General features: G+C 43.5%; 1 protein-coding gene across 7 annotated transcripts in view; it reads left to right on the plus strand.

The window, feature by feature from the left end:
* The window catches only part of LOC130205815 (nucleus accumbens-associated protein 2), a 28,913-nt gene that overhangs the window by 6,458 nt on the left and 5,783 nt on the right, over nucleotides 1-16,672 (plus strand). For 2 of the 7 annotated variants that reach the window (XM_056433369.1, XM_056433363.1), the window contains exons 2-6: nucleotides 12,160-12,341; nucleotides 12,453-13,202; nucleotides 14,640-14,816; nucleotides 16,151-16,256; nucleotides 16,491-16,588. In XM_056433369.1, coding sequence (XP_056289344.1) covers nucleotides 12,230-12,341; nucleotides 12,453-13,202; nucleotides 14,640-14,816; nucleotides 16,151-16,256; nucleotides 16,491-16,588 — 1,243 coding nt within the window. In that variant the 5' untranslated portion in view covers nucleotides 12,160-12,229. Of the gene's footprint in view, nucleotides 1-10,576; nucleotides 11,103-11,130; nucleotides 11,530-12,159; nucleotides 12,342-12,452; nucleotides 13,203-14,639; nucleotides 14,817-16,150; nucleotides 16,257-16,490; nucleotides 16,589-16,672 lie in introns of those variants that run through there. The other 5 variants (XM_056433364.1, XM_056433365.1, XM_056433367.1 and 2 more) reach the window with 5 other exon arrangements.

Consider the following 16,672-nt stretch of genomic DNA (forward strand, 5'->3'; position numbering starts at 1 on the left):
ATCAAAGTAACCTGACCTTTTTTAAGTAATGAAAACAACCATCCTGTTTAATGTGTTCATGATGTTATCCCCCTGAAGGAAGACTATGATAGCTCTGATACCTTTTTGTTCAGGATCACGCAACAACAAACTATTCACATGACGTACACTTGTGTGTGCTACTGTGGAACTATCACATGATTTAGCAATAACAATTCACTTATCCTCAATTGACCCTCTTCTAGTTCTGTACATATAACTTTTTAAAAAATGCCCTTTTCATTCTGTCACTCAGTGCGTTTACATGATGGTATAATTCGAATCTTGCTTTAGTCGGACTATGCTATCTTTTGGGGGATCTGCTATTATCCCAATATACATGGCAGTGAGTAATTCGAATCATTGGCCGAAAGCATGTCATATCCGATACGATAGGTGGCGCTGTTTTCATTACAACTCGTGGTGATACAGCCATTTCCGCTTGACCTCTTCACCACTACCAACAACAACCAACAACATCAACATTTCGAGAAAGATGGCGAACAGAGAGCAAGGCGAAGCTACATCCCTCTACTGTTCTTGCATGATGTTAATAGTGACATTATCGTCTCTTTCGACTCTTTCGACTTCCGGGTCACGACATGGGAGGGAGGGGGGAGGAGGGCGGCGGGATCTCAAGCATGCGCAAAGACGCAAAGTCCAGTTCCTAATCCAATTCACCGTTACATGCCGCGATAGTCGAATTATCAACCGGATCGGATCGTAGTCGGACCGCACATAGTCGAACAAAGGTGTTTACATGAAACGGATAATTCGATTTCAGTCCGACTAAGCCAGTTATACGAATGCATGTAAACACGGTCAATGTTTTCTTAGTTGTGACTTGAGGAGATGAACGAGCGCTGTGTGCATAGGTCAGCTGTGGTCCTTTTCAGTGCTGCCCATGAGGTTAACCAAGGTGGCATGTTATTTGATCACATGTATGCTAGCTTAGTCTGCTTCTGAGTTCTGACTGGGAGACTCAGGTCACAGTAATGGGTGTTCGTGTGGAGGGTGGGAATAGGAGGAGGAGGGGGGAGGGAGGGGGGTATGCACTCAAAAATAAATGTGAATGTATGGCTGTGCACTTGAACAAAACAGGCTTTTATATAACACTAACACTAGAGAACATTATATTTTTATTATGCGAGACATCCCATGTCATGAGACATTCTTTTCACCTACCCTGATCATATCAAACAGTGTTTCGTTCCCCCACGCCGCTTTTTTTTCTTTTTTTGCGTGCAAGCTGATGAATTAAAGCATTCTGGCTGCTCTAATTGAAAATAATGTACATGGCTCAGTCGATGTGGACGCTGCTCTCTCTGTATGTGTCTTTGTGTGGGTGTGTGTTTGTGCATGCCTGGCTGTAGACCGTGGGGCACTGATGCTGAAAGATGTGTCCTCATTTCTGCACTGGGCTCCTCTGGCGATCATGTTGGCATGCTCTGATGTCACGTATGTGTCACTGCAGAACATTCAGCACAGCGCGGGCTGATCAAAATGGCATGTACATCGTCTCCATATCCCTCCCCCACCCCTCTCTCTCTCTCTCTCTCTCTCTCTCCACTTCTGTGTCACTCTCTTCCTGTCGCTCACTCTGATACTCCCTGTGTGTGTGAACTTGAAACTGTAACATACGGTTAAAGTCGTTCCCAAATGTAGTTTAGCATGCAGTGGGACGTCTCACGAGGGGGACAAAAGCTGACGAGGAATTAAACATTGCTTTCACACTTAAAGGTGCCACAATCCTTTTCCTCTCACCTGTCCTTGTCCCTGTTTGATTGACACTTCTTGCTGCAGCTGCTATCCACCATTTTTAATTCTTGGATGAACATCCACTGGCATAATCTGTCACATTCTTCCAACACGTGAATACCTAAAGACCTTATCATTGAAATGGCTTTTCAGCTGGTAGAATTTATAGACCGGCAAAGGAGACTTCTTCGTCTTCTTTTTTTCTCAGTGTGAATCATAAAGGGGAGAACTTGCAAAGCCCCTAAGTCTCACGCATAGAGCTGTGCCTCAAGAACTACAAGATTAGGAATTTGGTACCAGTCCTTCTAAAAATGTTCGCTACATTTCTAATATTTTGCTGGATAGCAAGTTGGTTATTCTTTCCAAGGCACTCTACCAAAATGTACATCTTCGAGTGCAGTCCTTTTTACATGACTTGCATGTTGGTAGTTGAAAGGCCTTGGATTAATGAGGCTGTGAAATTGCTAATTAACTTTTTTGCTCAGATTGTTTTTAAGGAATTCTAATTTTAGTCTTGACTGTTTGAAACCACATTTGAAACTATTTTTAATTTGTTTCTGTTATCAGCTTGAAACTCCCCCAGCAAAACTTAAGCTCTTTGAGATTCAAACGCCCGGGAACTCCCCACCCGCCAGAATCTTTGAAGTTCCTTGGATGAGTCTAAAAGGGTGAATCCAGCCCGCTTTGGCTTCTAGATCGAATTTGACCTGGATGACTAAGAATCTTTGTAGTCAAGAATCACAATGCTGACATGAAGACAAATATGAATTCCAACCACACATGGAGACCAAGTGTGAAGTAAAAGAGAGGAGGGGAAAAAGAACATACAGAGAGCAAAGTTTGTAAGAGTAGGTTTAGTTTTTAGTTTTTTCACACGCACATGTGCGAGCATGCTCAGATCTGACGGAAACAATTAAAGATTTGAAATATACAAATTTATATAAGGTAATGCACTTACTGGGTTTATTAGACCCATTAGATGTATTTTTGTGTTATGGTAAACAACACTGAACATAACAAAAACTAAAATATTTACACTACCGTTCAAAAGTTTGGGGTCATCCAGACAATTTCGTGTCTTCCATGAAAACTCACTTTTATTTATCAAATGAATTGAAAGTTGAATAGAAAATAGTCAAGACATTGACAAGGTTAGAAATAATGATTAATATTTGAAGTATTAATTTTGTTATTCAAACTTCAAGCTCAAAGGAAGGCCAGTTGTATAGCTTATATCACCAGCATAACTGTTTTCAGCTGTGCTAACATAATTGCACAAGGGTTTTCTAATCAGATATTAGTCTTCTAAGGCGATTAGCAAACACAATGTACCATTAGAACACTGGAGTGATAGTTGATGGAAATGGGCCTCTATACACCTATGGAGATATTTCATTAGAAACTAGACATTTCCACCTAGAATAGTCATTTACCACATTAACAATGTATAGTGTGTATTTTTGATTAATGTTATCTTTATTGAAAAAACAGTGCTTTTCTTTGAAAAAATATAGACATTTCTAAGTGACCCCAAACTTTTGAACGGTAGTGTAAGTCGAGAAAAGATTATTGTTTGAATTGGTAGTCAATCTATTCAACATATCTACATTAAAAGTACAGACACTTGGAAACATGAAATATGTTCTCACCCATTCTATTCACTTACTATCTGTTTCCTGTTTGGTATGTGCATGTGCAGGATCACCACTGATGTGCTTTCATTTGATACCGATTCGCCCTATTTCCCATCTTTCACTGTCTCGTTCACCATGACGATCAAATCATGTTTGGAGAAAAAAAAATGCATACAGAGTCCCCATTGATGCACATACGCTCGCAAGCAGGCAGGCCTCCTGTGAAATCTAACCTAATTGTAGTCCTTGTGTGACAGCCAGTGACACTTAGCAGGCCACTCACGGCCCGTGTCCCCACATGAAGGTCACGTTGAGGAGGATATCATCGGGGTTTTAGGGCCCTGTTCTTTCCAAACAAAGTGCAGGCAACTGCACAAATCTGCTGTGTTTTGCATCCTTTGGTATCGGATGTCTTGCGGCCAGGAGCGCGAGCACAGCAGTGACACTCCTGCTTTGTAATTGTACTTGCAAGAATAAATTATCAAGGAGCTCTAAAGGCAGGCATCAGCTCCAGCCAATCAGCTCCGTCTTACACCTGTCTACTCCCTGCCAGGGCACAATCACAGGCGCATTCGAGACGCAACAAAAGCCTCTCGGGAGAGTAAACCGATGTCCTTGTCAAAGCGGGAGTTCAACACCCCGACTGTGATGCCAAGGGCAAATGCTGTTATCTCTTCGCATACACTTTGTACCGTGAATAAGTTTTACAGTTTTTATATGCATTCACACTGTTCGCACCGAGCTCCATCTAGGCTTCCAATAAACCCTACCTTCATGAAGGTAAGATAAGATAAAACTGCACACATCTTCCCCTTGTTTTCATACAGTCCCCAACTTGAACTGAAACTGTAATTAATTAGAACGGGCACTCGGTAGAGCGCATACCTTCGCATATCACAAGATTGGGCATTGAATTATGAACATTTTGGCATTAGTTGCATGCCAATTGGATCAAAATTGCTATGGTAAAAAGAAGATTTTGACCTTTTCATGACTTTGACCCGATCGATCCCAAAATCTAATCAAATGGTCCCCGGATAATAACCAATCATCCCACCAAATTTCATGCGATTCGGTTTAATACTTTTTGACTTGTGCGAATAACACGCAAACACACATACAAATAAATAAATACACGGCGATCAAAACATAACCTTCCGCATTTTCAATGCGAAGGTAAATATGCCATGCATATCAACATTGTGACCAATATCAGTTTATTTTTAAGTAATGTCACCACCAAATGGGCAATGCCTGAGCGCATCAAAACGGATACTTTGTTGGCAGAAGATAAGTGCACAGCAGCATGAAATTAGCACCCTTAGGGTCGTGGAAAATGTACAGTTGCGTGTTACGCTTTAGACACCCGGCGGTCACACGGTAGCTCGGAGCCGATGCCGATGTAAAGGATGAATCGGAGAAAGAAGATCACATGGCGTTCATGGTGCTGTACACACTGTCATTGTGTGCACGCACAAATGCTGCTGCTTGACGGCCACACAGTTGTTCATCTGAAGCCTCCTGAATCCTTAATCATCACGTCTTGGTCTACTCTCTCTTCCCTCCTTTTCGTCTCGTGCTGTTTACAAAGCTTCCTTTTTTAAGTCGAACGTCGGGGGAATTTTCGGTCTTGTGTCAGTGTTTGTTCAAAATATCTCATTCTTGCGTGAGTCCTGAGCCCGAGTTTCCCTGCTGCTCTAACGTCACACTTATGTGTTGCTATAAACTAGAACGACCTGCCGGCCCCCGTGGTTCAGCAATACGAGGCATTACTGGAAAAGATCCAGCCGTCCTTGTCCTTTATCTTTCTTTTCCCGTTGTCGTATAGCAACTGCATTCTAGACTGCATTCTAGAAAAAAGCAGTCTGAAAAGACACTTTGCAACTGACGTCAGTGATGTGGAGGGGGAATGTCTTCTGATTAGAACGACGTGTCAGTTTGTTGATATCACTTCCCCTCATCTGTCACTTGACCTCCCATTCTACAGTTTACAACCACACCTTATATACCAAATTATTGGATATTTTGATAAATGTTTAAATGGGCAAAAAAAAGATTCAGCCAATCAGGGTGATTTAGCTTAATAGCATGTTTTATTTATTTTTCTCTCTATTACTTCTCCAGCATGTTCTAATATGTTGTCGTCTTGGCTCAGTTTCATTCCTCATCCAGAACAGTCTTTTTAAGCACTACCTTTCTCTACCACTCTGATTTCCTTATTGCTCTCTAACTCTCTTCTCCTGTGACTGTCCTTTGTCAACTTCTATCTTGTTCTTTTCTATTTGCATCTTTCACACACACTCCCTCTCTCTGTCCTCACTCCCTTTGTTCGTTTATCCGCTCTATTCCACTCCTTTTCGCCGTGTGTGTCCTAGTCGCTGGAGTTTGGTGTGACATAGTAGCCGCTGCTACTGTTTGTTTGTTTGTTTGTTTACCTCCCACGGCCACTTGGAGTTCATTAGCGATGCCTTTGTTCCTCAGGAGACTAATCGACACACAGACGTGCTCTTCCGCTGTCTTTCCTACTATCTTCTCTCAAGCGCATCACCGCGACTCCAAACTACACAGACGGGTACCCACCGTTACAGGAGCTTCCTGTCACAACTTTGTGTTTTGGGGAAGTCTCAAACCGCTGACATGTGACATGTCAGAGTTTAAGGTGCAAGAAGAGGTCGTTAATTCGCTGCAATGCCGTCTTCCTCCATAAAGCTGCTGCATTTATACGCATGTATTGCTCTCCGTGTTCATGTGCGTGCTTTCCCCTTCTCCCTGCACTAGAACATGGATGGATGGTTATTAGTCATTTTATATAAATGACAAGTGAGCCTTTGACTGATTGATTTTAGGAAACAGTCACCACTAAGTATAGTCGCAATACATATTAATATATCTTCATAATAACTCTAAATTACCATGTATAATTGATTGTGTCCGCTGTTGGCAAACGATATGCGAACAATCTGTGACATTTTATATGCTAACTTGTTAGCATGCAGTTGGCTGTTTACACAGCAGATTCAGATTAGGAATCATTTGGCGAAGGTTCAATCTCCTTCAGCTCGCTCTTTGGTCTCTAGCAACTCTCTTTTGCTGCTAAATGTTCCACTTGGTTCTCCATCTTAGAACATGTGACAGTCTGCTTTCCCTCGCTGGCCAGGTAGGTTACGGTGGAGGTTTGTTTGTTTTGCTGGACAAAAAGAGCAATGGACTTAAGGGCGCTATAAAGCTTCTTAAAAATGGGGGCAACTGCACAGTTGTGTTTCTTTTTGGTTTGGCCCCTCTCACATTGTCATTTGTTTATTGTTATTGTGAAAATATTGATTTATTTATAAGTGAATAGCCAAGTGGATAGCTTCAGATTCATATCACCATAAGAAAAAATAAAATAATTGATGTCCAGTCCAGAAAACTGAATGTGGTCATACAATAAATCAATTCTCAGATACTGATGTATTAAATCAAATTGTGACACAATTTTATACTAAAGGTTTCCCGTCAAATCATCCCGCATTCATATATATATATATATATATATATATTACTAAGGCTATATAATTCTAGACTTTATATTAATGTCATCATTTTTATATCGCCACAGACAGCATTGTGACTTCAGTTTCACCTGAAATACAAGTGGAAAGATACCAGACAATAATCAGCCCACAACAAATCATTTCATAGTTGTCTGTTTGTTACATAACTGTATGAATCATAGGGATTTTTTTTTCTTTTCCTTTTTTAAAATATAAAAAAAAAAAAGAAGATGATTTTGATTCTGACTATGCAGACAACGTCACCCAGCAGGGTCTAACACAGAGAATGATGTTGCATTAAAAGCAGTGATGAGCATCCTCTCTCTCTCTCTCTCTCTCTCTCTCTCTCTCTCGCTCGCGCGCTCGACATCCCATAATGATACTCAGACAGACTCAGGCAGACACCCGCTCGGTCACGATTGGTAGAACTGTTGCCAGGGAGCGTTGCCGTCTCAACGTGGATAGAATCTGTTGTCTGGTACACTTTAGACATGAGAACAACTGCAGGATCTGAATATTTATAACGAGGGGACTGTTCATACTGAGATTGTATAGAAGCAACATACCCAAGAGAGGAGGGAGCTGTTCCGATTCAGCTCACTTCAAAACTGTCTTCTAATTTCCTTTTTTATTTGTGTATTGCTGTACCGTTATGAAATATTAATTAACGCAATCAATTCTCTGTAATTGTCTTCTGAATGTATGTTCAGCTTAGTTAGATTTTTATTGTCTGCGCCTCCAATAAAAGTTACTGTGACACCAACTTAACTTCAAGATTCATACTCACTCGGACTGTTCTATAAAGTGCTAAACGGCAACTACATGAATCATCATTGTGTATGACTTTTATAGTGTTATGTTTGACTGATACCCTTTTGTTATTTGGTGTAGCCACAGTACAACTAGTAATTGAATCTGTGTGCATGTATGTGTGTGTGTGTGGGCCATCTGGCAAATCGTTTCATTTCTTCATATTATTCAAATATGCCGAGACCTGCTGCTACAGTTAATAACACTGTGCGTAGGTATGAATCCTTGATTAAAATGAATGTTACACATTCCAACAAAGCAACCAAAGGCAATCAGAACAACATTCAGGTCTCATATCTCAAATCACAAACAACGCTGGCACACACACACACACACGCACGCACGCACTCACTCACTCACTCACGCGCCTGTGGTGCCAAAAGTCACAGCCGCATATATAATGTTGATTATAAAGACACGCCCAGGTGCGCGAGAAACTTTGACAGGGAAATGCAAACACAGTCGGAAACGAGGACACACGCAGCTGAGAGGCACACCCACACACACACGCATGTCAACGTTTCATACACACAATCAGTTGAGGGACTTCATGGCTTTCATATTTATTCATCATGGATGTGCAAAGTCTATATTTAATGCAGGCAGGAGGAGGCTGCAATTTCCGCGTGCATGTGTGTGGCGGTTTTCATAATGTACATGCATGTTTATTTCAGATATGTATGTATGGATGTATGTATATATATAGTGTGCCAAACTGCCGTACTGTCTGCCTGACTCAACATATTCTCCGTTCACTCTCCTTTGCTCTTTCTCGCCCCCTCCCTCTTCTCCTCTCTCTCCTTCTCCCCCTCCCCCTCCCTCTCTTTCTGCCCGGCTGGCACGTACATGCATGTCTGTAGACTCTGTACTGTGCTTGCTGCCGTGGCACGTGCCAACCTCACTGCAATGCAGCGCTGTGTGCATTAATTGGCAGAGAGAGAGACGGTAGCTACGTGGTATGCAGGGCGGGAAGAATAGAGGAGGAAAACGGAGAGGGGAGAGGCGAGAGGCGATGTAAGGACACGATAGTCACAACTACTGATTGATGGGCCGATGGACAAGCTGTCTGGACAGACGGACACAAACAAACAGAATGTGCATTGCGCGGGGAGATTACCTGACTGTGTTGCCATGGGTTTAGGGCAACGAGGGGGGAGTGTGTACACGTCTGTTTCCATTAGTGTGTTTGCGAAATTGTGTCTCCTGCGTTCGCCTGTGCTTTGTGTGTGTGCTCGCTCATGTGTGGCTATATGTGCCATGCAGATATCACACTGCTGGGGCAAAGCTCTGACTCACTGTATTCAACGCTTTGTGATATCCTCCCTTTCATATTTACGCTGTGACTGAGGAGTAAAAGTTCAGTTTAGCACAACTTTCTCCACTTGAGGTTTCTTTGGCAAAAATAAAAAATTAAATTAAAAGCCCAACGTGTCTTTCTGGGGACACGCTTGGTTATAAAAATGCTCCGCATCAGCTTTTTCTTTTCTCTTTTTTTTTTTTTACAGATTGTGTGTTGTGAGGTGAAAAGATGGAATGAGATTTTGAAATCGTTTGCTGAAACGTTGACTGTCCGACCGAAATGCGGAGCAGAGGTCGGAGCGCTTCCTCCGTTGGGTTTCTGCTCTCGCATGCAAGAATTACACAACCGAATCAGAATCAGAATCAGAATCAGAAACAGGTTTATTGCCAAAGAATGAATGTTTTCACAAACAAACGAGGAATTTTTTTTGGTGGACATGTGTACGTGTGTACGTGTGTTACGCACATACAGTTTTGTACAAATGCACTTACTCATCTGTCACAGCAATTTTCTTATCCTCCCACACACACACACACAAACATCTTTCTGGAACGTATCCTTTCTGTTAGCTGTTGTCTTTTATCTTTCCTGCGCTGTCACAGGCTGCGACATCTGGCTCCCGTCCTCCCTCATCCACATCGAGCAGCGTTTAGGGATGCCTTCCATGCGCTGGTCAACGCAAAACACAAAAGTGTCACCGAATGAGCTGAGCCAGCAAAGTGGAGGCGTGAATTAATCATTTAAATGACCAATTCATGTAGAGGGAGAAAAAAATACAAAATAATCTTGCGTGAAGCCAGAACTTCTCTCCGTTGTGTGTGTGTGTGTGTGTGTGTGTGTGTGTGTAGGTGTTTGGCAGAGAAGTCCTCGCATGATTCAGAGAAAATAACACAGCACTTGCTCCAAAGTAAAGCCTCCTTTGCTTTTCTTTTTACTATTGTCCTCCAAAGATTGTAAGACAATGGGAAATACCTTGAAATGACAGCTTGTGTTTTTGATGAACCTTTTTTAATTCTACCATTAGAAGGATGAGAGGATACAGCGTCCACTACCGTGATGCATTCTCTCCAGACTTGCGTCAAACAGGGATGTCAAAAGTTTCACTATTCTATGTTTAATTAATTAACAGTGGATATGACCTCTGCAAGCTCTTCTCATTCCTCTTTGGTCTTAGTCATCCACCCCCTTTCGTATGAACCGTATCGGCATCTGTGTCCAGGGGCAAGTGGCAGAAGTTGCTTCAACCTAATTGTCTTTCTCCACTCGTACTGTCCTCAAATGACTTTCTCTCTGTCTCAACTCTCCCCTCCCTCCCTCCCTCCCTCCGTTGCTTCTCTCTAGCTCTGCCCAGCCTCTGTCTGTAACTGTAGCCTGTGTTTTTCTCTCCCTCCCACTCCCTGCGACGTATAGATACTGCATTGATCAGACACACGCACACACACACTTGCACAGTGAGCCTCCCACTCCTTTCATCATTGATTCGCTCTGCTCTGCTCTCCTTCTCTCTCCCTATTCTCGCTCACTCCCTTTTTTCTCTCTCTCTCTCTCTCTCTCTCTCTCTCTCTCTCTCTCTCTCTCTCTCGACACAGCGGCACTTGTTGAATTCCACCCTTGGAGAATAGAGGAGAGAAACAGAGAGAGAGAGATAATGACAGGGAAGCAGAGGGAGGCTTTGAGACCGCGCTATGACAGACAGTGAGCAAAGAGAATGGGGATTCGGAGGATATAGAGATAGAGGATAGGCCGGGGAAGACAGACAGAGCAAAAGTCAGTCAGTAAGCAGGGAGGGAATCATCTTCAAGACAGTGGGAATGACACTTTAAGAGAGCGAGTCGGCCAGACGGAGTACATCAGACTGCACGCCTTCCATCTGCAACTCCTCCTCTTCTGTCCCGGTCCCGGCTGCTGCTGCTGGTGTGTTAGCGAGTGCCGAGGCTCCATGGTGTGTTTTACCCAGAAGACTTGCTTACACAGGTCAGAACGGTCTGGGATAACAGTGAGCGCTTTTCTCTGCATGTTTGAGAGAGTGTCGTGTGCTGGTTTCCCCAGGTGAGTGCTTGCTTGCGTGCCAGAGTACACAGTCATTTCCCTATGCAGCCGTGTGTGTGTGTGTGTGTGTGTGTGTTGTGTGTTTAGGCGTGAACACTTTTATGTAAGTAAGCCAGAGTGCATGTCTGTCTGTATGGAGTGCATGAGGTAGAAGAGAGAGAAAGAGAGAGTGTGTGTGCGTGTGTGTGTGTGAGGGAGAGAAAGAGAGGCGGTGACATTTCTTTTCAGTTTGTATTCCTGGAAACGGTTCTGCAGCATTGCTTAATAATGAAACCAGTGCGTATATGTTTGTGTGTGTGTGTGTGTGTGTGGGGGGGGGAACATAACAATGACACACGGTTCAGGGACGGATCGATGGTGCAAACATGATGAGAGTATTTTACTGAGACGGATGAAATCAAAGTTAGTGGGAAATTGTGTGTACGGGGTGAGTTGTGCTGTTTGGTTTCCCAGCCCGAGTTTAGAAAGAGGCTAAATGCTGACAACGGCATAACGAGTCAGCAAATTCAAGAACTATCTCTAAACTCTGGTATTCAGTGTGGTTTCCTCCCTCGGAAAAAAAAGTTGTTCTGACGGCTGATTTACAGGTCGGCAAAGCCATGCTTGCAAGACATTAAATGAGTTTTAGTTTTTTCGGGGGCATTTAGTCGAGTGAATACAACATAGCCTCGAGGTATTTCACAATGTCCTCATGTACAGTAGGCACGGCATTGTGTTTTTTTTCTTTTTTCTTTGTGGACTGACTTGACTCCTCCTTTTCTCTCTCCTGCCTCGACTGTCTCACCCACTATCGCCGCATATCCATCTCTCTTTCGCACACCTCTCACTTCTCCTCCATCAACTGTATTCATTTTCTCACTTCATCTCAACTCTATTTTCATTCTTGCGCTTTCATTTCATTTCAAGATTCTCTCAATTTTCCCTTCTCGCCTCTGTGCCTCCCTCTGGCAAGTCTTTCATCCTTCACGCTTTCTCTTTTCTCTCCTTCCCCATCACTGCGTTTATTTTTTTGCCAACGCGTTTTACATACCTTCTTTTTTTTTTTCTTTTTTTACAGATGCCTCTCTCAGCGGCGGAGTCTGCAGTGAATATCTGAAACCCCGCCTTCCTCTTCCTCTGTGGCCAACATGTCCCAGCTGCTCCACGTGGAGATCCCAAACTTTGGAGCCACAGTTCTGGGCTCCCTTAATGAGCAGCGCCTGCTCGGACACTACTGTGATGTATCCATCCTGGTCAAAGGTCTGTTAGCAGAACATCTAGAGATTTTGTTTTAGTTACAGTAACTTTGAATTGACGCTAGAATTGTGTATCTCAATTCTCTTTCTGTTCTCTGTTATTTCTATCAACCAGGCCGGGCTTTCAAAGCCCACCGGGCCGTTCTGGCTGCCAGTAGCCTCTACTTCCGTGACCTCTTCAGCAGCTCCACCAAGAGCCAGTTCGAGTTGCCCTCCTCAGTCACACCTGCTTGCTTCGAGCAGATCCTCACGTTCTGCTATACGGGGAAGCTAACAATGGCAACTAGCGAACAGCTGGTGGTCATGTACACAGCCGGCTACCTCCAAATTCAGCATATAGTCGAACGAGGCATGGACCTGATGTTCAAGGCAAACTCGCCTCACTGTGACTCGCAAACAGCCGGGTCTTTAGAGGAAACCGGATCCGAGCCGCAGAGTCCTTGCAACAACGGAAACGGGCTAGCGGTGGCGGCCCTTTTGGGAACCACGGGCTGGTCTCCCTCCCTGCTCATGTCGCGTAAGATTAAACTAGAAGGGGGTGAGCCGACACCGCTGACGACATCTTTGGCGCAAAGCAGGCTTTCGTCTTCGGAGTTGGGGAGTCGGCTGGCGAGGGCCAGTTCACTGTTATACACGACGGCCGGTGGGACCGCCATCCACGGTTTGCCGTCTTACCACCTTCAAGGGGCCGGTGGGGGAGGAACAGGAGTTGAAAGGTCCAGTCCTGGAGCGTCCAGCCTGCCAACCACTGACAGCCCTACGTCCTACCAGAATGAGGATGAAGAGTTTGAGGAAGAGCCCTATGATGGGATCACAGAGGATTCCTACAGTCATCTCTATGGGCGTTCAGCTAACCCCTACGGGAGTGAGTATTGTATTGACTTGATGCTTTTATAAAATCTGTGTGAAGTGCTTTTGGTGGAGAGCACTCATCACTGAATATTTGTCATCATTAAAACTTCTCAAAATACATTATGTTCTCAGTTAAAGTCAAAACCGAATGTTACTTTGCATGTATGACAAATGCTATTGTATTTACTTTTTAAAAAACTAATTACAGTTACTATTGACAAAATACTAACACAAATATTTAAATTTCAAGTCGGCATCAATATCCTCTCACCGATATCTTCCGAATCTATTCATGTAAGATCTGAGTAAGTGAATTACTTTCTCAGTTGCCCTTGGCTCAGATGGAGGAAATTAATTTGATATCAGACCGACATAAAAGTAAAACTCGATGTGACTTGCAGAAATATATACCCACGAATGTACGATTTATGGAACATAGTTCGTCATTGTCCAGAAAAAAAGCTTCGTGATGCACAGTTTCATTATTTAATCTTTCATAAATCACGTATCTTGAGCATCTTGAAAAAACAGGATGTTGTGCTTCCAGTGTGTGTGTGTGTGTGTGTGGGTTCTCTCAGCATAAAGATAGCTTCATGGAGTAATGATTGGAGTGCATCGTGACCAACAACACACTCTTTATCACATCGACAACAGCTGGTCTGTTATAGTTTTCACGCTGGTGCAGGTTTGCCTACACAAACAGGCATAGATGCAACAGTATATGTACTTGTGTTTGCATTCACACACAAACTAACATATGCATGATGTGCACACACACACACACACACACACACTCTAGCATTCTTAGCATCCTGCAGCTTTGTCAAATTCTAGAGTTTCAGATATTCATGAAATCCACTCTATCTGCCATCGGAGCACCCTAGGGTGACATTGTGGGATATTTGAGAAGTGTGTGTGTGGTAGGTTTAGGTGTGGATGCGACTGCATTAATCCAACTTTTCTCTCGGTGCATGTGTGGGACATTTAGGGGATTTATTTCTCCTGCTCTCTGTGTGTGTGTGTGTGTGTGTGTGTGTGTGTGTGTGCATGTGTACATGAGTGTGCACAGGAGGTGTGTGCATGTGCACACTCTCTGTCATCTCAGAGGTTAGGGGGAACATTTTGTGAGTAAGAACCTAACACCCAGCTTCGGATCTGTCCCCCGTTCAAAACCCAAGTTGCGGATGCAGCATTATGACTTATCTGAGATGCATCTGCAATGCTCTAAAACATTTATGAAACACAACAAGCTTGTCTGAGATTACACCAACCTGATTTATTAATTGCATTCTGGAGCCTCTTTTTAGATAGAGGGCACAGAAGTGTATGGATGCTAGTTGCTGTTTTTGTAGTTTCTAGTATTCATATTGACGCATCCACATGTATCTGCTTCTGTTTTTGTGTGTCGTAACAAAAGTTGTCTTATCCTATTCCCGCTTGCTTTCATCAGTCCAGGACAAGCCAGAGATGGCAGCGATGCCCTTGGCCTTGGAGAGCCGCAACTGTGTGCTGATCCGCAGGGACCTGGTGGCGCTGCCTGCGAGCCTCATCAGCCAGATAGGCTACCGCTGCCACCCTAAGCTCTACACTGAAGGGGACCCTGGGGAGAAGCTGGAGCTAGTAGCTGGTAGGCACACAAACGCATGGATCCACTCGCATGAATCCACTTGGACACGAGCGGAGAGTAACGTGCATGCAGTTAGTTTGGAAAGTATTCCTACCTCCAACCTTTTGCCCTTTGAGATCATTTGAAATTAAATCGTGGGTAGAATGAAACGGATACATGAAATACAGACACATGAGACAACTGGAGGTATTCCTTTGTGAAATAGAAAACCTTTCAAATCAAAGCTGCTTATATTCACAAATGACATCTGAGGGGCTCTTCCCCTTTAATACAGGTGTATTGGACCCATATCAGAGATCTCTATTCATCACCGTGACAGGACTCTAGTACTCTGATGTAAATTAGCGTCAAACCGTATAATTACGAAATTTTTTATTAACCTATGTTCAGACATCAATAACATTCAATTGAGTTCTGATCACTCGTGAAAAAAATAGTTTAGTAGCGTCTGACCCTCGCTGCTGATTGGCCGCCATGGTAGTTCTGAGCCACATCACTGTGGCGACGTGAAGCTGCAGAGCTTCTCTGCAGAGATTGAGGACCGTGACAGAAGGACAACTAGCTCTGCAGTACTCATCAATCAGGCCTTTATGGTGGAGTGACTAGACAGAAGTCACTCCGAGAGTAAAAAGCATGACAGCCTGCCAGGAGTTTGCCCCTTACAGAGGACTCTCAGAGCATGGGGAATTTTTTTTCTTCGTATGATGAAACAAAAACTGCACTCTTTGATCTGCCTGCCAGACATTGCTCTTGGCAGTCAGATCAGAAACTTTCAGAGAGACCAGGTACCGTTTAACATGTCTATAATATAAATCATATGTAGGAGGTTTAATCAATTCAGTATTTAATCTTGTCAGACAAGAATAGAGCCTGAATACGACATGTTGTACTTGGTGATCACTCAAGAGAAGTTCTGGTACAAGAGGTCAAAAGGTTCCCGCATGCTCAGATTCAATCAGATGGTGATGTCAGTTAAAAAACACAATGGAACGTAACAAATTATTCAGTTCCATAGTCTGCATGAAAGGTACAGAACACAATACATGAATGTGAAAGAGATGGTTTTCAAAAGAAAGCCGAGCCAAGTTATTTAATAATATGCTGTTTTTATGGCCTTCAATGTAGATTCCTCTCCTGATCTCTGATTCTACTTTTCACAGATGAAGCTTTGTTCGACTGCGTAACAAATCTCCTTGAACATTAATTTCAAATGTAGCAGAAGAATAAAAGCTCAACTGTCAATTGGGCCAAAGAGGGAGAGAAAGGACAAAGAATCTGAAATGGATTGTAACACGAGTAGTTTTCTCAGAAAATCCTCTTTCTCTCTCCACCAGGTACGCAGGTGTTCATGACTCGAGGACAGCTGATGAATTGTCATCTATGTGCTGGCATCAAACACAAAGTCTTGCTTCGCCGTCTGCTAGCCACGTTCTTCGATAGGTGAGTGTAAATATATGCACAACTAAGCGGAACAGTGTGTCCGAGTCTTTTAAGGGTTTACTGACTCCAACACTGCCACTGTTGTCTCAAACCAACTTTCACACTCCATCTGTGGCCATGTTGTGCAATGCGGTTGGTTGGTTGTGTGTGTGTGCGTGTGTGTCCCCCATGTTTGTCTCCTCTATGTCCCTGCTGCTGACTCTGCCCCCTGGTGTTGACTCTGTGTCCCTGCAGAAACACTTTAGCCAACAGCTGTGGGACCGGTATCCGCTCCTCGACCAGTGACCCCAGTAGGAAACCCCTGGACAGCAGGGTGCTCAACGCTGTCAAACGTAGGTTTGTCGTCGAAATCCTCAAATGTACGTCGGAGAATTGCAAAAGAGCACAAGGTGTCAACGTGGAGTTGTGTTGTCTTC

Source organism: Pseudoliparis swirei, chromosome 15 (genome assembly GCF_029220125.1).
Source record: "Pseudoliparis swirei isolate HS2019 ecotype Mariana Trench chromosome 15, NWPU_hadal_v1, whole genome shotgun sequence".
Classification (NCBI taxonomy): domain Eukaryota; kingdom Metazoa; phylum Chordata; class Actinopteri; order Perciformes; family Liparidae; genus Pseudoliparis; species Pseudoliparis swirei.